This window comes from Panthera tigris, chromosome E2 (genome assembly GCF_018350195.1).
Source record: "Panthera tigris isolate Pti1 chromosome E2, P.tigris_Pti1_mat1.1, whole genome shotgun sequence".
Lineage (NCBI taxonomy): Eukaryota > Metazoa > Chordata > Mammalia > Carnivora > Felidae > Panthera > Panthera tigris.
This window is the reverse complement of record NC_056674.1, coordinates 12,356,482-12,379,646: the sequence shown is the minus strand read 5'-3', so window position 1 is coordinate 12,379,646 and position 23,165 is coordinate 12,356,482. Positions and strand designations below refer to the sequence as shown.

Sequence of the window (23,165 nt, the reverse complement as noted above, 5' to 3'; positions counted from 1 at the left end):
CAGCACAGAGCCTGATGTGGGGCTCGAACCCACAAACCGTGAGATCATGACCTGAGCTGAAGTTGGACACTTAACCAACTGAGCCACCCAGGCGCCCCTCAAAAATTTTTTTAAATGTTTATTTTTGAAAGAGAAAAAGAGCACAAGCGGGGGGCGGGGGCGGAGAGAGAGGGAGACACGGAATCCAAAGCAGGGTCCGGGCTCCGCACTGTCTGCAGAGAGCCTGAGGTGGGGCTCGAACCCACAAACGTGAAATCATGACCCGAGCCAAAGTCGGTTGCTTAACCGACTGAGCCACCCAGGTACCCCTTATTTCAATTTTTTTTATTTTAATGTTTATTTATTTTTGAGAGAGAGAAACAGAGACAAGAGTGTGAGCAGGGGAGGGGCAGAGAGAGAGGGAGACTCAGAATCCAAAGCAGACTCCAGGCTCTGAGCTGTCAGCAAAGAGCCTGATGCAGGGCTTGAACTCAAAAACCATGAGATCATGACCTGAGCCGAAGTCGGACACTCACCCGACTGAGCCGCCCAGGTGCCCTTTCATTTCTTACTTCAAATACTTGTAAAAGTTCTTTGGCTCCTCTGTCCTGTTCACACTTAAACTGGGATTTATAATTCTAATTCTTATCATCATCGTCGTCATCATCATCATCATCATCTCAGACCTCAAACTGGGATTCATCTGTGCATGCGCTTCTCGAGTGCCTGCTAACTGCGACGCACTGTCAAAAGCTGTCAACACTGCAACACGCTTGTCCTTACTGATCATGCATTGTGGTGGGAAAGACATGTCATTTCTGACATGATTTAAATGGTATGTCAGATGGCAGTAATTTTGTTTCAAGTAGGCTTCATTGATGCTAAGCGGTTGGGAGTTTAATGGACTACCTCTTGGTTTCTATCAGTATATAAGCCAGAGTATTTCATACGTGGTGAAAAAGATAAGCCGGACCATCCTGAGGTTCAGTAAAGTCTTGTACTGTGTCCTAAGTGTGAAATCTTGACCCTGAACAGTGCTTTCACTTGTCCTCATGTCTGAATTCTGTCCCTATAGGAGGGAACAGTCAAAGTGAGCTGAGGACTCTTCAAGACAGAAGACCACGTGAAGAGCTTTCCTGCTGGCAAATCTGGCAACACATCGCAAGTGACCTAACCAGATGGCAGAACTCCATGAGAAATAGTCCTCAGTTTCACAAGCAGGGTGATTCCCCCTGCCAGCTTGGAGCGGGACTGTCTATTCAAATTTCTGAAGATGAGAACTGTATGCTAAATTGTAAAGTGGCTGGTCCCGGTGGTACTGAAAACTCAGAGTTTCCAATTCTGAGAGTCCAGGACTCTTGGAGGAAAACGTCTTTGACTGAGTCACAGAGTTATCAGAACAGATATCAGCAAACGTCCATGAAAAATCATCTGTGTCGGTGTAAACGAGATGTTGACGCGATCGGTTGGATTTCCCATCCCCTTAATCATGGAATACACAGAAGTGACAAATCTTATTGCCACGATGATTATGAGAAAGACGGCGTGAAGGTTTCAGCATTGAACCAGGATAGTGTGATTCACACAGGACAGAAACCTTACCGATGTAATGAATGTGAAAAAACCTTCAGTGACCTCTCCACCTTTGATCTTCATAAACAGTTACACTCAAAGGTGAAGCCTCATACATGTAGTGAGTGTGGGAAAGGCTTCCGTTATAGCTCAGTTCTTCGTATTCATCAGAGAGTTCACGTGGGACAGAAAGGCTATACGTGTGGTGAGTGCGGCAAGGGATTCGGTCAGAACTCACTTCCGCAAACCCATCGGAATGTCCACACTGTAGACAAGCCATTCAGATGTGAGGACTGTGGGAAAGCCTTTGGTCGTAGATCAGCACTTACTGTTCATTGCAAAGTCCACACAGGAGAAAAACCTTACAGTTGTGAGGAGTGTGGGAGGGCCTTCAGTCAGGCCTCTCATCTGCAGGACCATCAGAGGGTCCACACTGGGGAGAAACCATTCAGATGTGATGCGTGTGGTAAAAGCTTCAGTCGGAATTCACATCTTCAATCCCATCAGAGAGTCCATACAGGAGAGAAACCATACAAATGTGAGGAGTGTGGGAAGGGCTTCATTTGTAGCTCAAATCTATACATTCATCAGAGGGTCCACACAGGAGAAAAGCCCTACAAATGTGAGGAATGTGGTAAAGGCTTTAGTCGGCCTTCAAGTCTCCAGGCCCATCAGGGAGTCCACACTGGAGAGAAATCCTACATATGTAACGTGTGTGGTAAAGGCTTTACTCTGAGTTCAAATCTTCAAGCCCACCAGAGAGTCCATACGGGAGAAAAACCATACAAATGCAATGAGTGTGGGAAGAGCTTCAGGAGGAACTCCCATTATCAAGTTCATCTGGTAGTCCACACAGGGGAGAAACCCTACAAATGTGAGGTATGTGGGAAGGGCTTCAGTCAGAGTTCATATCTTCAAATCCATCTGAAGGCCCACAGCGTGGAGAAACCTTACAAGTGTGAGGAATGCGGGCAGGGCTTCAATCAGAGTTCCCGACTTCAGATTCACCAGCTGATCCACACCGGAGAGAAGCCACACAAATGTGAAGAGTGTGGGAAGGGATTCAGTCGTAGAGCAGATCTCAAAATTCACTGCAGAATCCACACTGGAGAGAAACCGTATAACTGCGAGGAGTGTGGGAAGGTATTCAGGCAGGCCTCGAATCTTCTGGCTCATCAGAGAGTCCACAGCGGAGAGAAACCTTTCAAGTGTGCGGAGTGCGGGAAGAGCTTTGGTCGCAGTTCACACCTGCAAGCCCACCAGAAAGTGCACACTGGAGAAAAGCCGTACAAGTGTGAGGAGTGTGGGAAGGGCTTCAAGTGGAGCTTGAATCTGGACATGCATCAGAGGGTCCACACGGGAGAGAAACCCTACAAGTGTGGGGAGTGTGGGAAGCACTTCAGTCAGGCCTCGAGTCTTCAGCTGCATCAGAGCGTCCACACCGGAGAGAAACCGTACAAATGTGATGTGTGCGGCAAGGTCTTCAGCCGCTCGTCACAGCTACAGTCTCATCAGAGAGTTCACACGGGGGAGAAACCTTACAAGTGTGAGACCTGTGGTAAGAGCTTCAGCTGGCGATCCAACCTTACCATTCATCACAGAATCCACGCCGGTGATAAATCTTATAAAAGCAGTAGGAGTGGTAAGAACAGCAGAGAATCTACACAGGAAAATAGTTGCATAAAATGATGTTTTAAAAAGAAAACCCCAGTGTCCCGTGAATTCTTCCAATCATGAAGTTCAAAAGAACTTGTTTGTTTCACTAAAGTCCGTGTTCAGCCCCAGCTTAACATATCCCAGTAGTCAGGAGGCCACGCAGCAGAGGATGCTTGTGGGTTGTATAGCGAAATACAGTTTGAACTTTGAGCTTTATTATTAAATACTATTCAGGGGAGAGGCTTTGGAAAGTACGAGTTTTATCAGGCCTTGTACAAAAGTCTGATGGACATGCTAGAATGAATGCCCGTTAGAATGTAAGCTCCATAAATGCAGCGACTTGTTCTGGATCTGCAGAGTCTTAACATGCTGGGGACCTTGGAGGTGCTCAGTGTTTGTTAAATTAATGAATGGGGGAAATGGTATATTTGAAAATTGTGTTGAGATCACCTCCGGAATTTCACAAGAATTTATATTCAGAAGAGGTGACCTAAAATCGGCCTTAATAAAATTAGTTCAGGGAGGCAGTTGAACTGTGACCACTCAGTACTGCGGTCTGTCCTGGTAGTTTGACGTTGCCCTGTTGTGATGAGCTCCTGTCTTCAGCCTCTCATCAGGTTGGGTCTTATCATTGGACCTTGAACTTAGTCTGCATAAAATCAATAGAATCCCAGACAGTTACCTTTTGTGACAGCATAGACCAAAAAATTGCTGATCTTACAATAATAAGACCTTAACACTGTCGATTATTATTTTCAAGAAGGTCAAAGCAGGGGTTTAAGTGTCAAAGTTCCACTAATGACACACATCTCTTAGTAAATGTTGAATTGATCATTGGTGTCTTATTCTCCATATTTCCATCCAGACTTTGACGTCATTGCCTTCTAAGGGTTTTAGCATTACTTTCATCAAAACTTCTTAGGTAGAGAGGCTATTTGAAGTAGATTACTTTTGTCAAGTTCTCTATCCCATTACTGTGTCCTCTCCCCACCCTGAGAAAGAAGGAAAGAAAAATTATTTGTTGGAATTTGAGAATTTCCTCAAACACATTGACCATTGAGGCATGACTGACTTTCACGCTTTTTCCTAGCAGTGGATTGAATAATTGCTTTTTGTTTCGAAACTGGTCAGTATTTATCAAAATGTAGAATGTGGAATCCCTTTGATCTGGAGAAGGTAGAATATGAACTTATGATTTGGAGTTTCAAATAGAAAAGGTCAGTAGCACATCAGTGCTGTTAACTAAATTTTTTTTTTCTTTAACATTTATTCATTTTTTGAAAGACAGAGCAAGGGTGGGGGAGGGTCAGAGAAAGAGGGAGACACAGAATCCAAGGCAAGCTGGAGGCCCTGAACTGACAGCACAGAGCCCGGTGCGGGGCTCGAACTCACAAACCGCGAGATCATGACCTGAGCTGAAGCCGGATGCTTAACCGACTGAGCCACTCAGGTGCCCCATAACTAAATTTTTTAAAAGTGGAAATAAATGTTCATCAGTAGGGATTTATATAAATATGTTTTGATATACAATAACTTTCATTAAAATGATGGCTAAGGCTTAAAGCCAAGACAAGAATGTAACAGTTTAAGGCAGTTTAGGGACATCAAGTACCTTAATCAAACGTGTGTGTGTCTATGAATGTGTTAATAATGCATCCAGTCATGTGAAGGGATATTTCTGTTATGTAAATAGTGGCAAGGAAGATTCTCAGAGATTTTATAGTATTTAACTCAGATTTTTCGTTGAGCATCAGTTTTATAGTAAAATACTGTTATTTTACAGCAGCAGAGTAAGCTATGTAAAATATAACTTTAAAAATTTCTAAGAACATATCTCTTACAGTAAAATCATATCATCATGTGGCATGTAAGGCCAAAATTAAGGAATAGAACCCTGGAAATCAGTTGTAAAAAGAAAAAAAAAAATTCTGTAGTCATTCAAAGATACAGATACATACAGTGAGCATAACTGTGTATTTGTAATTAATATATTTGAAGCTTAGGCGTAAATCCATGTGGCTTAGAAGATTCTAGTGTAATTCCAACAGTGGAGATTTGTACATCCCCTACTTCTTGTCAGACTTCCCTACTGGGTGAACGGAATCCCACAGTACTGGCTTGCTCTGATTAGGGTGGTAGCTGGCTCTTTCCAGACACCATGAAACAGAGAACCTTGAGCTGTGGGAGAAAAGGGATGATGAAAAACTTGTTTACGGAGCAACTGGGCAAATCTTGACGATGGAGAACGAAAGTACATCTGTTTTGAGGTAAAATTTAACAAAGATTTCCTAAGGAAAAGATGTGCATAGGGGAGCCTCTAGCATGATGGAAGCAAGCTGTGTGAGCAGGTTTGAATATCATTTCTACTTAGTCATTTTACTGATTTTTTTTAAAAATTTGTTTTTTTTAACGTTTATTTATTTTTGAGACAGAGAGACAAAGCATGAACGGGGGAGGGGCAGAGAGAGAGGGAGATACAGAATCGGAAACAGGCTCCAGGCTCCGAGCCATCAGCCCAGAGCCCGACGCGGAGCTCGAACTCACGGACCGCGAGATCGTGACCTGAGCTGAAGTCAGACACTTAACCGACTGCGCCACCCAGGCGCCCCTAATTTTTCTGATTTTTAATGCTTATTTGGTTAAATGGCTTTGCTCAGCAATGGAGATTATATATATATATATATATATATATATATATATATATATATATACACACACACACATACATACACATACATATATATACACACACACATACATATGTATATATACATATACATTATATATACACCTATATGTATATATAATGTATATAATGTGAAAGGTTTCCAAGTTGATTTCTTGGACCACACCTTCACGTGCTATGTGAAGTCCATGCTGCCTCAAATTGCATTAGATATGAGAAATCCTAGGCCTTGCATGTTTTGTTTTGTTTAATGGATACCAGGATAGCCTGTCATTTCAAGGTAATTTGTAGTTTAATGGGTTAAACCAAAGTTTGGCAAGGTATTGAAAGCTTTATTGGAACATAGCAACGCCCATTTATATATCATCTGTGACCGTTTTCTCATTGCAGTGACACTTTAGTAGTTGTGACAAACACTGGCCCACAAAACCTAAAATACTGAACTTTCTGGCCCTATACAGAAAATGCCTGTTAATCCCTGTGTTAAACCAAAGACATTTGTCTCCCATACCTGGAAAGACTACAAGTAGAACAGAACTTAAACCTGGTTCAGTCAGGATTTCAGAATGGTTTCCTTTTGATTCTTTATCTGCCCTTCTGGTTGATCTTGTTCTTTTGGGTTGGCCCAAAGATGCTGGTAGCAGTGGGGACTACCTGTTTCTTCAGTCAGTGAAAGAGAATTTCCTTTGTAATACTGGGTAGTTCACTACTCTCCCAGTGTGCCTGGCTCCTCTGACCTTGACTCCCATCTACATAAAGATTAAACCTCTAGCTGTGTATCCAGTTCCATTGGCTTTTGTAGGCCATTCGGTTTCAACTCCCACTTGACACCATGGGCCCACACTCATGGCCTCTGGAGGATTTTCCTATCTTAGATTTGAACTTGGCTACATATTAATACTTTGAGGGCTTGTTGTAAAGAGTTGGCTTTTTTCTTTTTCTTTCTTTTTTCTTTTTTTTTTTTTTTTTAACAAAAAGGAGACCCAAAGTCAAATTCAGTAAGCAGCTGAATGATAACACATCGATTCACAAACTTGTAGATTCTCTTATGGTACAGAGCATCAAAGGGAAGGACGAGAATCCTGAAAAATTGAGGAAGAAATATATGGGTAGATCCCAACAAAACGGAGGCCTTTGATCTCTAAACTTAGGTGAGCCTCCTTTGCCATTAGAAGGAAGCCTTTTTCTCTCTTCTGATGTAGTTTTTTCTTGCCTGAAGAACCTGTTATGATCTCCCCCAAGATGGGTTCCTTGCAGGAAACTAGATCCTTAAGACTTTTCTCTACTGCCTCTCATTTTTCTAGACCTGTTAATCATAACTAAATCCTTGCAGGGAAGGGGAAAGTAGTGGGAGTGGAGGGAGCCATCAGGTATAAAGTATAACCATGAGGAGACGCTATACCTTGCCAAAATATTTTTATATAATTTGTATCAATAGAAACCTGAGAAATCTATATGGTTGTGGGTCTTAAGGGTATGGAATCAGGTGGAAGTAATATAATATTGGAGTAGGGTGGATTTGTTTTTTTTTTTTTTTTAATTTTTTTTTTTAACATTTATTTTATTTTTGAGACAGAGAGAGACAGTGCATGAATGGGGGAGGGTCAGAGAGAGGGAGACACAGAATCTGAAACAGGCTCCAGGCTCTGGGCTGTCAGCACAGAGCCCGACGCGGGGCTTGAACTCACGGACCGCGAGATCATGACCTGAGCCGAAGTCAGCCGCTTAACCGACTGAGCCACCCAGGCGCCCCTGGATTTGTTGATATGAGTGCACTGAACATCAATTTCAGACTGTTTGAGCATCTGTGAATGCCTTCAACAGTTTGTTCAGTAAAATGACTAAAACCTGAACCTAAAGTTGTCCTATATACACTAAAGTCAAAATGCTAGAACTTTATAAGTATGTTGTAAAATATTTTCTCAACCTTGACACAACTGACATTTTGGACTGGATAGCTCTTTGGTGTTGGGGGCTGTCCTGTGCACTGTAGCATCTCTGCAGCAACATCTCTGGCCTCTACCCACTAGATGCCAGTTTCACCACCCCCCCCCCCAACAGCTGTAACAATAAGAAATGTCTCAGGACACTGCCAAATGCCCCAGGGTGGGGGACAAAATTGTCCCCAGCTAAGAACTGCTGTAGAAGGTATACAAAGACATGGGAATGTCAGACTGCTGAAGTGAATTTGTCATGTAAGACCCTCTCAACATGTGTGCCCTGGGAGGGTTTAAAGAACACTGCCTTTGCCAAAGATTTAAGAAGTTCATTGGTGAGGGGAGCATTGGCAGTCTTGGTGAATGAGTCCATTCCCATTTCCAGAGCATCTTAAAGAACAGGCTAGGTTCCCTTGAGGAAAGCATCCGATATACTGCCAAAAGTATATACCATAAATTGTTCTAGACTTTCTCAAAGTGACTTGCAGCCATATTTATGGAAATTTTGCATTAGATAAGTGGAAATAAGTAGAATACGGAGGGATTACTGGACAGTAGACATGACATTAATTCCTGGAACCTCAAATGCATTGTGCCCACCAGTTAGTAGTTGGGGCTTATAAACAACAAATAATAACTTTTGCCCAGGTCCATATGTGGTGATCTGAATAGGTCCTTGAACCCATTGTCTGGTTATTTCCCAAGTTCCAGAATGCCGAATTGCAATAGAAATACCCAACCACCGGCAGAATTCTCACGTTGGTTCCCTCACCCATGAGACAAAGGCTATTTTGGTAAGAAAGGACAAATAAACACTGTAACTGCCTTGTATGTACCAAAATAGAAAGACAAAAGAAATGCCATATTATTCAAGGGATTCTAGAGATTAGTGCCACAGCAGTATCTTGAAAGTCATAGATAGGAGTCCTGTTATTCTATCATATCCCTCCAGTTTACTCATTAAAAAAAATTTTTTTAATGTTTATTTTTGGGAGAGACAGAGACAGTGTGAGTCAGGGAGGGACAGAGAGGGAGACAGAGAATTCAAAGCAGGCTCCAGGCTCCGGGCTGTCAGCACAGAGCCTGATGCAAGGCTTGAGCCCACGAACTGTGAGATCATGACCTGAGCTGGAGTCGGATGCTCAACTGACTGAGCCACCCAGGCGCCCCTAATTTACTTATTTGACCTGTGCAAAAAGACAGGTGGATCTTGGGGGAATGACCTGGGATTATTGTAAATTTAATTAGGACTTGACATCACTTGTACCGTCAGATGAGGTTTTATTGCTGGAGCACGTCAATCATCTGCTGGCACCTGATATGCAGCCATTACACCAACATGCTTTCTTTTTCTTTTTTTTCCCTATACCTGTTCCTATACCTGTTTGAATGTTAGTAAACGTTCAAAGAAGTTGAGTTTCATCTGGTAGGGCCATCAATACACTTTCATAGCTCCAGCTCAGGGCTACACCAACTTTCCAGTCTTCATAGTTTAGTTCCAAGGATTGGCCAACTACAATCCATGGGTCAAATCTGGCTGCCACTTGTTTTTTGTAAATAAAACTTTATTGAAACATAGCCATGACGACTCTATGCATATTGTCCACAGTGCTTTCATGCTAAGATGGCAGAGTTGAGTAGTTGTGACAGAGATCTGTGTGGTCTGCAAAGCCTAAAATATTTACTATCTGGTTCTTGACTGCAATAATTTTGTGACCCCTGATATATATCTGATGAAGTATGAAGTGTCTGACAGGTAGGGTCACTGCACGGAGCTTACAGCATACATATTTAGGATTTGGGAACAAAATTAAGCCATTCTCTGCTGATAGCATTAATCCTGAGAAAGCAACTTCTGGGTTTTTCAATCCCTAATTGAAACTATCTGGCCATAAAATTACCATGTGATGAAGCCATAGATTTGAGTATACCAGCAGCTATACTGGTGCTGATGTTGAAGTGATCCATATGAGGTTGGGCCTAAACAGAAGTCACAAGTAAGCTGCATGAACGAGTGACTCAGATTTCCATAGCTCCAATTCTTGCTACTGTGGGTCCCATCTTTCAACCCATGCCTGTGGCTTCATGAGGAGGTGTCTGTGATCAGCTGAATGAGAAGGGAACATTTTGGTGCTGTTCTCCAAAGAGAACTACCCAGGCCCCTGCTAGGAATTTGATTACACAAGACCACTTCCATCATGGAAGGGACAGCATTTTGTTTTCACTGGAGAAAAGTTGCTTTTAGATATGGAACTGCCTTTCCCGGTCCAGTGCTTCTGCCAGAAACACCATCTGTGGACCTCACAAACTGCTTTATTCTCTCTCATGATATTCCATCCACCATTGCTTGTGACCAGGCAAAGAATTTTACAAAAAGAAAAAAGAATTGTAGCAAAATTAATGTTCACAGGATTCACTGATCTTACACGATGTTCCCCATTAACAATTCTGCTTCAGAAGCTGGATGAGCTGGGCTTCTCAGAATTCCTAAACTCTGATTTCTCCTCCCACATTTGTGTAAAGTCTAATTCCTATTTTTTTTTAATGTTTGTTTCTTTTTGAGACAGAGAGAGAGGGAGACACAGAATCCGAAGCAGCCTCCAGGCTTGAGCTGTCAGCACAGAGCCCGATGTGGGGCTTGAACTTAGGAAATGCGAGATCATGACCTGAGCTGAAGTCAGATGCTTAACCGACTGGGCCACCCAAATGCCCCAAATCTAATTTCTTTTTTAAAATACACTTATCTCTAAAGTCATAATGACACAACTTTTCTGATTGAACCCTGGGTGATATTGAACCCTGCAGTGTAAGTGCCTGACATTAGCCTATTGATTCCTGAGGCATCCGCTTAAAAAGATACTCATTTTGAATAAACATATTGCCAGCTATATGGCAGTTTCTAGCAAAACAACCAGATAAGGAACTAGGCCACCCACATTCATGAACTTCCCTTTCAGAAACCCTGGGTGACCCTGTCTCTACTCTCCCATCCTCTAATCCCACTTGTATGTTTCAAATAATTAAGTGAACTCTTGTGAAACCCCAGACACCCCACCCTTGGACCCAATTAAACGCAGAGCCCCAGGTCTCAGCTTGCTCTTTCTCTCTGATCTCACTGTGTGGTCCTTTGGCATACCATGTACCCTCCAGGACATGGGAGTTATAAATCTTACTCCTGGTTTTTTGCTGAAGTGTGTCCTGTGATCATAATAACCAATAAGGGCTGGTCCAGCCACAACATTGGCCCCAGTTGGGGAAATGTCTGTGGGGCTCTATACAAGTAATACAGAGTCTGGGCCAGTACTTCAGGCATCCATAACCAAGACCATTACCATCAGTAGGCTCTAACAGACACAACAAACCATTTCTGCTGCTCCTTTTCAGTTACTACCCACCCGCCTCAAGTGCACTTCCCTAACTTCTATTACTATTGACTACGTTTCCTTTTGTTTATCTTTACATAAATGGGATTACGTTGCATATATTCCTTTGTGCCCCGCTTGTTTTGCTCAACATCGTGTTTGTGAGCTTGAGCCATGTTGCTGTTTATAAGCAATTGTTTACGTGTTTACTGTAGAGCAGGGGTAGGCAAACTACATCCTAGGGGCCAAATCTTGCGTATATTTTGGGATGTGTGTGTAGTGTGTTTATTTTTCTGCTTGCTTGGAAGTGGAATTGCATGTCATGGGTGATGCATATATTTAATTCTAGCAGACACTGCCAAACATTTTCCAAGTCGCTGAACTAATGTACACTCTCACATGCAAAGTGATAGAGTTATGGTTGCGCCATATCCTTGTCAACACTTAGTAGTTTGCTTTTGGACTTGTTTAAGAATTTTATTGCCCTATTCTAAGGTAACAAACATTCTCTCTTAGGTTTTATTCTTAAGGAGCGCCTGGCTGGCTCAGTCGGTTAAGCGTCTGACTTCGGCTCAGGTCATGGTCTCGTGGTCCGTGGGTTTGAGCCCTGCTTTGGGCTCTGTGCTGACAGCTCAGAGCCTGGAGCCTGCTTTGGATTCCGTGTCTCCCTCTCTCTCTGCCCCTCCCCTGCTTGAGCTCTGTCTCTCTTGCTCTCAAAAATAAATAAACATAAAAATTTTTTAAGGTTTTATTTTTAAAAGCTTCATTATTTTACTTCTCAAAATTAGATCTACAGTCCTTATGAAAGTTATATTTGTAGATTCTGTGAAGTAGAAGTAAATATACTTTTCCATATGGATGTCCGATTGATGGAGGAACATACATAAAAATACTTCTCTCTCCCTCTATTGCAATGTCTCCTTTTCATGAATCAGGTGAAAGTGTCTGCTTTGATCTGGTCTCTATTCTCCTCCCTTTTTTATCTGGCCGTCTTTAAGCAAACACCACGCTGTCTCAGATACTTAGCTGTATAATATTATTTAATATCTGATAAAGGCTTCCATTTTGTTGTCTTAACATTATCTTAACTATTTTTAGCCCTTTGCTTCTTTACAAAATTTTTATAACTACTGCATCAATTTCCAGGAAAAAAAAGTATTTCTTTTTTTTTTTTTAATTTTTTTAATTTTTGAGACAGAGAGAGACAGAGCATGAGCAGGGGAGGGGCAGAGAGAGAGGGAGACACAGAATCTGAAGCAGGCTCCAGGCTCTGAGCTGTCAGCACAGAGCCCGACGCGGGGCTCGAACTCACAGACCGTGAGATCATGACCTGAGCTGAAGTCAGACGCTTAACCAACTGAGCCACCCAGGCGCCCCAGTATTTCTTTTTTTGAGAGAGATAAAATGCAAGTGGAAGAGAGGGGCAGAGGAAGAGAGAAAGAGAATCTAATCAGGCTCCATGCTCAGTGCAGAACTTGACATGGGGCTCAATTCTACAACCCTGGGATCATGACCTGAACAAAACTCAAAAGTTGGATGCTCAATAGACTGAGACCCCCAGGTACCCCATAAAGCCAGCATTTCTATTGGGTTTGCACTGATATTGTAGATCACTATAGTAGTTTAGCATATTTTAAATTATGGAATTTTCTATCCATAAATAGCACTACTCGTTTTTAAGCATTTCTTTCGTATATGCAGAAAAACAAAGTGGTTCCTCACCTAATAACACATGCATCGGTAGACTCCAAAAGGATTAAAGACCCTAAATATAAAGGATAAATTATAAAGTTAATTTTAAAAATTTGAAACTTGGGAGTTTCAAAAGCACAGAAATTAAGACAAAGTTTGTTAAATTGATTTCTTCATCATTAAGGTTGTTTATCCAATGTAGGACACGCTAAATGAATTTTAAAAATCCAGTTAGGGTGCCAAGACAACTCAATGGCAAAAGAACAGTCTCTTCAACAAATGGCGCTGAGACAATGGATATACACACGCAGATGAAGTTGCACCCCGTACCACACACAATTTTCAAAAACCAACTCAAAATGGATCAAGGACCTAAATGTAAGAACCAAACATTATAAAACTTTTAGCATTAGTCAGTGGCTTCTTGATATGACATGGAGGCACAAGGAACAACAATAAAAGATAGATTTATAGGACATCATCAGAATTAGAAACTTTTGTGTCTCAAAAAATACCACCAGGAAAGTGAAAAGACATCCACAGAATGGGAGAAAAAAATATTTGTTTTCATGTCATATATGAAGTTGTATCTCTTATAATGAAGTTATAACTGGAATGAATATATAAAGATCATTTACAATTTGGTAATAAAAGACAAATAGCCCACATCATCAATAAAAAGACAGATGGCCCAATTAAACCTTGTGCCAAAACATTTGGGAATAGACATTCTTCCAAAGAAGATACACAAATGGCCCGTGAGCACATGAAAAGATGGTCAACATTAGGAAAATGTAAATCAAAACCATAATGAGATAGCACTCCACATTCATCAGATTGGCTATATACAAAACAAAACAAAACAAAACAAAACAAAACTTGATAATAAAATGATTGGAAGTGGAGAAATTGAAACTGCCATACGCTGTGAGTGGACATGTTTTGGAATGTGCAAAGGCTTTGGAAAATCAGTCCAGCACTTTTTCAAAAGGTTAAATTAGCAGGGCGCCTCGGTGGCTTCGTTGGTTGAGCATCCAACCCTTGATTTCAGCTCAGGTAATGATCCCAGGGTGGTTGGATCGAACCCCACACTGAGCCCTGTTTGGAGCCTGATGTTGGGCTCTGCACTGGCCATGGAGCCTGGTTAAGATTCTCTCTCTCTCTCTCTCTCTCTCTCTCTCTCTCTCTCTCTCTCTCTTTCCCTCTCCCTCTTTTTCTCTCTTCCTCCCTCTCCCCTTCACACACGCTTTCTCTCTCTCTCTCTTGAAAATAAAAAAGATTAAACTAGCTATTATTTATAAATATAAGTATATGAATATGCTGTGAACCATCAAATGCACTCCTTAGATATGTGTCCTAAGTAAATTCTCATACATTTGTATAGGAGTATGGAGACATATCACATCATTATTGCCAATGGAAAACTGGGTATCTTTCATGGAAGAGTAAATAGATAAGATGTTGTGTGTGAATTTTATAAAATAAATTAGATGTATGCTAAAAACATGGACAAATCTTAAAGATATAATACTGAATGAAGAAAGTTAAAAAAATCAATTAAGTTTTATAACACAATACTGATGTGTTTTTGGAGTGATGATGGGGTCCAGAGCCAACGACCAAGAAAGAATTCTTTAGATGTCTTTGGTGCAAAAAGATGATTTTACTAAATAAAGGGGACATGATCAGTGGGTAGAAAGAGCTGCACTGGGGTTGTGAGGAGTGACTGATTGTATACCTGGGAGTTGAGGGGGTGGGTAAAGGCAAGAGGAAGTTCCCAAAAGGATGTTCATATGCTAGAGAAGACTCACAAGATACTGGAGATCTTGCTATGGTTGAGCCAAAGTTATTTTTCCCTCTAGTAAGGCATTAACATTAAGAAAGATGGGAGTTTCTTGGAGGAATGTTTTACTCTGCCTATCTCAAGTATTTGTCAATGGGCTGCAGGTTATAAACAAATTTAATTTTGTGTACATTTTCTTCTTGCCTTCGTTACCCACATCACTATGGAGGGGAGAATGACGTTGGGGCTCCAGGAAACTGAGTCTATAGGTTTCTGGCGATTTCCTTTTTTCTTATAAATCATTAAGACAGTTGCAAACTGATGGAGATTCGTGCCCTGCATGATCGTGATCTCCATCATTTAACCATTTGTTTTTCCCTTTCCTTTGTTCTTGGGCAGCTAGGGGTACCTGAGAAATGTTACATATATCCCACCTTGGGGGAGAGGGGAGAGTTGCATGGTGTTAGCTTTACCCTCAGCTTGCCTTTGGCTCCCTCATCAATACTACTTACATAAATTAAAAATATGTTCACACAAAAACACACCACACATATTCTGCATAAGAAGACACACAAAAAGAAATACAGCTGACCCTTGAACAACACAGGGGTTAGGGACACTAACCCACCCAGTAAAAAATCTGTGTATAACTTTTGACTTCCCCCAAACTTAATAGTCTACTATTGACCAAAGCATTACCAATAAACAATTAATATCTGTCATAGACTCTGGGTCTAAAGTTCTCTCTCGTCTAGCAAGAGAGCAGGATGCAGGATAAAAAGTGAGAGATGGTTAATGTCCAGGAAAAGACAAGAGCCCCGAATAAGTGTCTTTGCCCCATATTTATTAAGATCAAAAGGCTTACAAACACGATGGGTGTGCACAAAGAGATATTGAATCGGTGAACATTAGCTCATGGGCATGAGGGGAAAAGGGGGTTTTGAAGATACACAGTGTTTGGGGCTTGGGTCAATATAAAACAAAATCCTGGTGCCGGGAAGATGGGCAGATGGTTGTTAATGGCAGACAGGAGGTGCTGTATATGTTTATCTTAGCTAGCCTAGGGGATAAGACAGATAGGGGAAATAACCTCAAGGTTAACAAGGCACCTTTTCTTTTGTTAATCATCTCCACTCTGGGCAACTTCACTCGCAGCACAGTGGTCTATAACCCAATTTACCTGTTTACCTAATTTGTTCCTTCCCTCCTGCGAAAGCAGCTTTATGCTATAGCACTAAATTGGGGGGCGTTTTCGCCCTGAATGCCTAATCTTGCTTACCTCATATACCTTTGTATTGGGAGCCTTTGCACCCCTCTCTATTCTGGGGTGCCTTTGCATCTCCCTATTCTTTGTGCCTTTACACCTCCCTATTCTGGGTTGCTAATCTTGTTTACCCAAACTCAGGTGTGAGCATCATATCGCTTTGTAATTCTTTATGCCTTGTTAACCCATTGGTGTAAGCCCAGGGGATTCCTAAGCTTATTCCCCACAAATATGTTGTTACATGTATTTTGAATATTGCACTGTATTTTCAAGTAAGCTAGAGAAAAAAATGTTATTAAGAAAATCATAAGAGAAGCGTTCCTGGGTGGCTCAGTCTTTAAGTGTCTGACTCTTGGTTTTGGCTCAGATCATGATCTCATGGTTTCGTGAATTCGAACCCCAAGTCAGGCTCTGTCCTGGAAGTGCAGAGCCTGCTTGGGATCTTCTGTCCCCCTTTTTCTCTCCCTCTCCCCCTCTCCTGCTGTCTCTGTCTCATTAAAAATAAACTTTAAAAAAAATTTTAAAGAAAATCATAAGAGAAAATACATTTATAGTACTGTACTGTATTTATTGAAAAAGAATCCACATATAAGTCTACCTGCACAGTTCAAACCTGTGTTGTTCGAGTCAACTGTACTTCAGATGAAATAATATCCTATGGGTCAGAGGAGCAAATGAAAGTGTTCGATGGGGAAAAGAAAGGAATAAATACAAAATTATTTTATCACATGTGTCCAGGATTTCAATTTAATTTTACTGAAAAAACGTTCTGCAATTTGCTTTAAAATACTCCCGCAAAAATCTTTTTAAAAAGTGTGAATAGGCTAAAAGGAACAAGAGTTCTTTTCAACGTACAAATGAAAGAAAAATAGATAAGAAATGTAAAGATTGAAAAAGAAGAAACAAAATTGTCATTATTTACCAATGGTGTGTTTATGTATTTAGGAAGTCTAAAATAATTTACAACAAAGTTATTGGAATTGACAAGTAAATTTGACCAGTTTGCTGGATACAAGGCCCAGTACAATTTGATGAAAGGGGTGGTATTTAGCATTCTCTTCTGTTTTCTGTTCTCAAAGATAAAAATTTCAACATTTTATCACTAAGTATTATGTGTAATTGTTGTATACGTTTATTTTAGGTATCTTTCCACATTAAAAAAAATTCAAGTTAGTTGACATATAGTGTAATATTGGTTTCAGGAGTAGAAACTGATTTTAGTTTTAAGCTGGAGTTTTCTAGGAGTTTATAACCATTTCACATGTATTTTCAAATTTATCATTGTAATGTTCTGCACGATGTTTTCTTAATATCTTTATTGATGTTTCCATTTTTATCACTGAAATTGGTAGTATGTCATTTCTGTCTTTTTTTTTCTTAGCCACTGTTACTGGACGTTGTCAATTTTATTGGTTTATTCATTGAATCGTCTTTTGGCCCTTCACAAAAACTTCAGTCTATTTTGTTTTCTATTTCATGAATTTATTTTCATCATTTCATTCCATCTACTTACTATAGTTTTTGTTTTCTGTTTATTAAATTCCTGAGATGGATGTTTCCATTTTAATTTTCAGCTTCTCTTCTGTTTTAGTAAATGCTCTCCAGACTCTACATTCTTCCTAAATATGTGTTAAAACTTCCCAGTCTAATTGTGAATGTTTTTCTCCCTATAATTCTGTCAGTTTTGCTTTTCAAAGTTTGCTTTTGATCATGCAAAGCTGTTATTCTTGATAATTTGAAACTTATGAAGTGTTTCTTTCCATGCCTCATAATGGTTTTATCTCCAAGGGCTATTTTGCCCACTATTAATATATTTTAGTATTACAGAAATAATTTGAAGCCTAGGATGATGCTCTCTTTCTCTAGAAAAGATTTTCATTTGTTTTTGCTAGGTGGTTGAAGACAGTAACAAACGTTTCACTCTAATCTAATTTCAATTAGTGAGGTGATTTGGAGTTTGTCTTGGGTCTCTACCAAAGACAATCCATTTCCCTCTTATTTTTACTCCTACAGGGCAGCTTTTTGGGATTCTTCACTGCCCTACCCCGACCTCCTTCTGAGCGCCTTGAACGCGACTAAAGTGCTGATCAGCTTTCAACAACAGAATCTGTAGGAGCCACCGTGGAAGACCCTTGCAGTCTAAAATGACACAATTCCGCCAAGATTCACTCTGGCATTAAAGGAGTTAATACCCAGCCGCTCAGGGTACCCGGAAGTATTTCCGCTTTAGGAGGCGGAGCTGAGGGCGTCGTTTATCTCGGGCATTCTGGGAGATGTAGTCTGGGCTACATGTAGCCTGGAGCACTTCCGCTTCTGGAAGGCCTGGCGAGGGAATTCTGGGAAGTGGTCCGTGAGCTCCCTCTAGTTCGAAAGAGCCGCTTTCGCGGTAGGAGGGCGAGGTTGGTGCGCGCCTTCCTGTCCGGTAGAGGAGTCTTCCCTCCCAGGGAGCTCCCCGAGCCCGGAGCTGCCCGAGGCAGCCGAGGGTGGAGTTGGAAGAGGTCTGCGTTCCCCTCTGCCAAGCCTCCCGTCTGCAGCGCCTCTGGCTTCCCTGGGTCGGGGCGGCCCAGGTCTCCGTGTCGCCTGGTCTGCAGGTCTCCCGGCGCTCCAGCCGGCTTTCCTCACCTCCCAGTCAGCGCTGCCACTTCCTAGCAGAACAACGTTATGCGAGTTACCTAATCTCTCTTGGTCTCATTATGCTCATCTCTCAAGTAGTGTCATTGGTATAGTGGTCCCTCATCATTTTTATACGAACTAATTTATGAGATGACCTCAACAGCCTTATGAGCCAGGTAATGCTAATTCGCCTTTTATTTATTTTTTCAGCAGAGGTAGCTGGAAATACAACCTCCTACTAACACAAAGTTCTCGCTACATAATGTAGAAAAGTAAGCTTATTACTGAATACTCATATTCAGAGTACTGTATTGTAGGTAATTTGAGGGAAGAGATTACAAATAAAGAAGCTTCGCCCTGTGTATACAGGCAAGCAGTTACAAGCTTTTTATATTGTTAAATGTTTAACTACTAGGTACACGTATTCTCAGGATTAACGATATCTTGTCTTCCTATAAGAGGGCTTGATTACACCGTTTGCTGCAAATTCGTTGATAAATTTATGCTAATTTTTCTTGGGAATTTTCTTAGTTATTTGACCTTATCCGAGGGAATAATGAAATGTATCTTATCTCCCCTGCTAGCAGAGAAAGAAACCTTGGTTAAACTCCCACAGTGATAGGGACACTAGATTATTTGCCCGGACATTTACATTTAAAAGGGACAAAGCCCAGACCTTTGAAAAACACTTCTGGATTGTAAACTTGGTAAGAAGTTACTTAGCCTCTAACAAGATTTACATATGTATTTAAAAGTCAGAAAAAAGATCCAAAAAGCACTGGGTTTCCTATGGAAATGCTCTAAGAAAAAGGGCAGAGAAAATGCATCTTTTGGACAAGGAAAATTATTTTTTTCTTTTTCATTTACTCTTTGTGAGTTTACACTGTTTGCCCAAAACTTAACGCTTTAAGAGACAGAACTGCCATTTGAGCCCAAGGTGTTACAGCCTCAAGTCTGTGTTTTTAATCTCAATGCTGTACATTAAAACAAACAAACATAGGAAATAGTTCTTTTTAAAAATTTCTTTCCTTTCCTTTCCTTTTTCCTTTCCTTTCCTTTCCTTTCCTTTCCTTTTTTCTTTCCTTTCCTTTCCTTTCCTTTCCTTTCCTTTCCTTTCCTTTCCTTTCCTTTCGAGAAAGAACAAGCCAGGGAGAGGGGCAGAGGGAGAGAGAGAATCTTAAGTAGGCTCATTATCAGCGTGGAGCTCAATGTGGGTCTTGATCCCATGACCCTGGGATCATGCCCTGGGCTGAAATAAAGAGTTTGGGGTGCCTGGGTGGCTCAGTTGGCTAAGCGTCTGACTCTTGATTTAGACTTAGGTCATGATCTTACAATTCTTGAGTTTGAGCCCCCCAAACTTGAGCTGAGTTCTTGAGTTCTTGAGTTGAGCCCCCCACTACTACTGCAGAGCCTGCTTGGGATTCTCTCTCTCTCTCCCTCTCTCTCTCTCTCTCTCTCTCAAAAAAAAAAAAAAAAAAGAGTTGGATGCCCAACTGAGCCACTCAGGCGCCCTGCTCTTAATTTTAATGATCTTAAAGCAAAGTTGCTAAACCACTCATCCCTTATTCATGTTTCCCGTCACCTGAGGATAATATTTGCTTTTTATAGGGTGGTTATGAGTCAGGTAGAGTTTCCAGTGCCCTTCAGTGTAGTTACTAATTTGTTTATCATATCAGTCATAGTATTATTTCCATTTTGCAAGTGAATAAAAATGGAACAGAGTTCACAGAATAAGTGGAAGAACTGAATTTTAACCCAGGCAGCTTGATTTCAAATCTGTAGTCTGTGTTATTACACACGGCTTTTATTCATGTATGAGACAAAACCCACAAGAAGTCTTACGGGAACAGGGAAGATTCAGGCTGTAGATGAAGACTAAGCCCTAGAAGGGAATAGAGCAGTGGGGTGTGACGTAATGAACAGTAGATACAAAGAGGCTTTTTGTAGGAGTACAAGTTTTTCACTATGGCTGGACATGAGTGGAAGACGGGTTTGAAGAGGAAAACGACATAGAAGATTCCTGGTTGTGTGACTTGCCTTGAGGGCACTGGATAGAAATGCAGGTGAAGATAACTGAATTTCCATGTTATGTTCTATCTCTTTGGCATCAGGGAGGCCAAAAAATTGATTGAAATTAAGTATCTGTTCGTGTTGGTTATGCGAGATGTGGCTAACAGTGGTTAGCACTCAGGCTCTGGGTGTCAAATGCCACATTTTGAAACCTGGCACTGGCACTTACTAATTTAGTAACGTGGACAAAGTACTTACCCTTCCTCTGCCTCTGCCTCCTAAACTGTAAAATGGAGGAAATTATAGTATTTACCTCAAAAAGACAGTTGTGAATGGAGAATCCCAGAGTCTCAAGTGTTTGGAATAGTCCCTAGCATGCACAAAGTACTTCACAAGAAACGGTGGTGTATAACAGAAGGAATGGCCCCACAGAAACTCTGGGCTATGTGCTTATATCAATTTTTTCTTTTGGAGGGTCCTTGGATCTCAACATTTGAGTGACGGGCCTGGATTACATGCTAATTAGCTACACATGTCCTTTCCCAGCATGTATTCGAAATGCTTGCAGGGGAAGGAAACCGCAACATTATTTCTATTCATATTTCTAGAGATCTAAGCTAAATAAGGACAACAGGCTGCTTTCTGCACAAGTGCAACAAACTTAACTCTTCCTCTGCTGGGATGTTGTAACGCAAACCTACTGCTAGGTGGATGGAGTGGGGTGGTCCCTGGGCGGTCCTTGGTTGGGGGTCTCTGTCAGGACATCTAAGGTCCATCCTCCTGTCGCTCATGCCTATTTTCCTGCCTAACATGTTCAGTAAATAAGAAATGCAAACATATATTGTAGTGGATATGTGGATATTTTTAGGTATTCCTCTCTGCTCTCCACCCTCATTTCTTTGAAACATCTGTTCTATCATAGATATCAGCAAACAAGAGTTTTACAGTGACTGTTGCATAAAAATCTAATAATGTATTAATACATTAATGTATTAATACATTAAATAATAATGTATTCATCCTCAAATTCGGAAATTTCTCTGAGGAATGTTTGGGAAATTGATCATACAAATATGCTGAAGCTTGTCTTTTTGCTCTTGAGTATGTCTGGCTGTCCTCAGTAGCCAAGTTCTTAATTATTTGTGCTATTCACAAAAGTTGAAATCTACAATACGTTTTGCCTCCATTTTTTGTTTTTGGTCTTTCATTCGTTTTTATATCTAAAAAGTGTCTGAAACTGCAAAATAAAGGCTATCGTTTTCTCTCGTCTAGTAATAGGTACAGTTTCGTTATTAAAGGATCACGTGATCTTCTTACAAACTGTTTTTAAGTCTCTGACTCTTCAAATATTTGCTAATTACGCTTTGTTTGTCAGTGGGAAAAACTCAGTTTCACTGCCGTCACAGAACAGCTTTAGGGCGGCAAAATGGGAAGCCATAAAGCGGTTTCTGATCGTTGCAGTCCTCGCATTACCAGCCGGGAGATTTGCTGGGAGGGAAGGGAGTGGCCTAAGGCGGGCGGGCAAAGTTCTTCCTCCTCTTGGAGCTTCTGGGAAATGTAGTCCTTAACTCTTTCCGGAAACAAGGGGCCGCTGCGCCTCCTGTTCCCCCCCGGGGCTTCCGGGAAGTGTAGTTCTGGGGCGCCGTGTAGGCAGAGGCACTTCCGCCCCGGAAAAGCGAGGCTGCCACCATCTTTTCGGTCGGGAGGTGAGTCAGCCTTGCTCCCCCCACCCCTCCGAGCCTTTTCGGCCTGAGCGTGGGACTAGTCGCTACCTAGGCGGCCTTTTTAGGATGGAGGAGTCGCGGCCGCCGGCGGAGGCCGAGAGACGGAGGGCAGAAGTTTGGATTCCCTCAGCTCTCCTCCCCCACTTACCGAGCAGCGCTGCTACTTCTATCGGTACAATACCCGGCGAGTTGTTCTCTGCGCTCTCCTTTCCTCCTCCGTACGGTAGCGAGCGAGCGAGCGAGCGAGAAACTACTGGGCAGGGTTGTGATTCCAACTGAACGAAGACAGTACGTGTCCAGAGCTTAGAACGGCGGGGCACGGGATGACGGGTTGGCTCTCGCTCGTGATAGAGTAATTCGGTCACCAGCGCCCCTTTGCCTGGAAGCCCCAGTGAAGACAGGGAGCTCAGGGCTCTAGGGGCATCGACAGCGTGGCCCTGCTGTCGTCGTCCCGGGCACCGAGGTCTTCCCCAGCTCTATCGATGTCTTTTAGGAAGCCCCGAGGCACCCCGCGCTAGCGCCTGGGGATGTCCGCTACGCTTGATCCCGGAGACAGAGCCAGCCGAGCCGTCCCACCGCGTCCTTTTCTTCCGCGTCCCTGGGGTCGCAAAGGGGAGAAAGGACGGACTTCTTGGCCGCCCACGGCATAGCCCCGGGTACGTACCAGCGAAGGTACTTTCTTGTCCTGTCCTCTGTTTTCAGTTCATCAGGTTTCTTTCAGTCAGTAAATTCGCAGTAGGAAAATGCGCAAATATTGGTCGCATCAGCCTGCCGGTGTTTAATCTCCCCGTTGGTAGGTGTGAGTGTGGATTTTATACCACGCGCGCATGTGTTTTAAATACGTCTTCGTTTTTCAGTTTACCACGTTTTACATTTCTTCCTTTTGC

General features: G+C 41.9%; 1 protein-coding gene and 1 long non-coding RNA gene across 12 annotated transcripts in view; one reads left to right on the top strand and one right to left on the bottom strand.

The window, feature by feature from the left end:
- LOC102971018 (zinc finger protein 227) overlaps positions 1–23,165 on the top strand; it is a 45,363-nt gene that overhangs the window by 10,772 nt on the left and 11,426 nt on the right. For 5 of the 11 annotated variants that reach the window (XM_042968346.1, XM_042968345.1, XM_042968341.1 and 2 more), the window contains exon 1: positions 22,271–22,934. The exons of 1 other annotated variant lie outside the window; for it this stretch is intronic. Coding sequence is in view for 3 of the 10 variants with exons in the window: in XM_042968343.1 (XP_042824277.1) it covers positions 1,055–3,240 (2,186 nt within the window). In the remaining 7 variants the exon portion in view is untranslated. 5 more of the 11 variants (XM_042968343.1, XM_015539494.2, XM_042968338.1 and 2 more) reach the window with 4 other exon arrangements.
- On the bottom strand, positions 3,401–22,500 carry LOC122234030. The gene is made up of 2 exons (XR_006211723.1): positions 22,427–22,500; positions 3,401–4,199 (listed from the first exon to the last, which is right to left on the bottom strand). It is a non-coding gene; the product is annotated as an uncharacterized LOC122234030 (long non-coding RNA).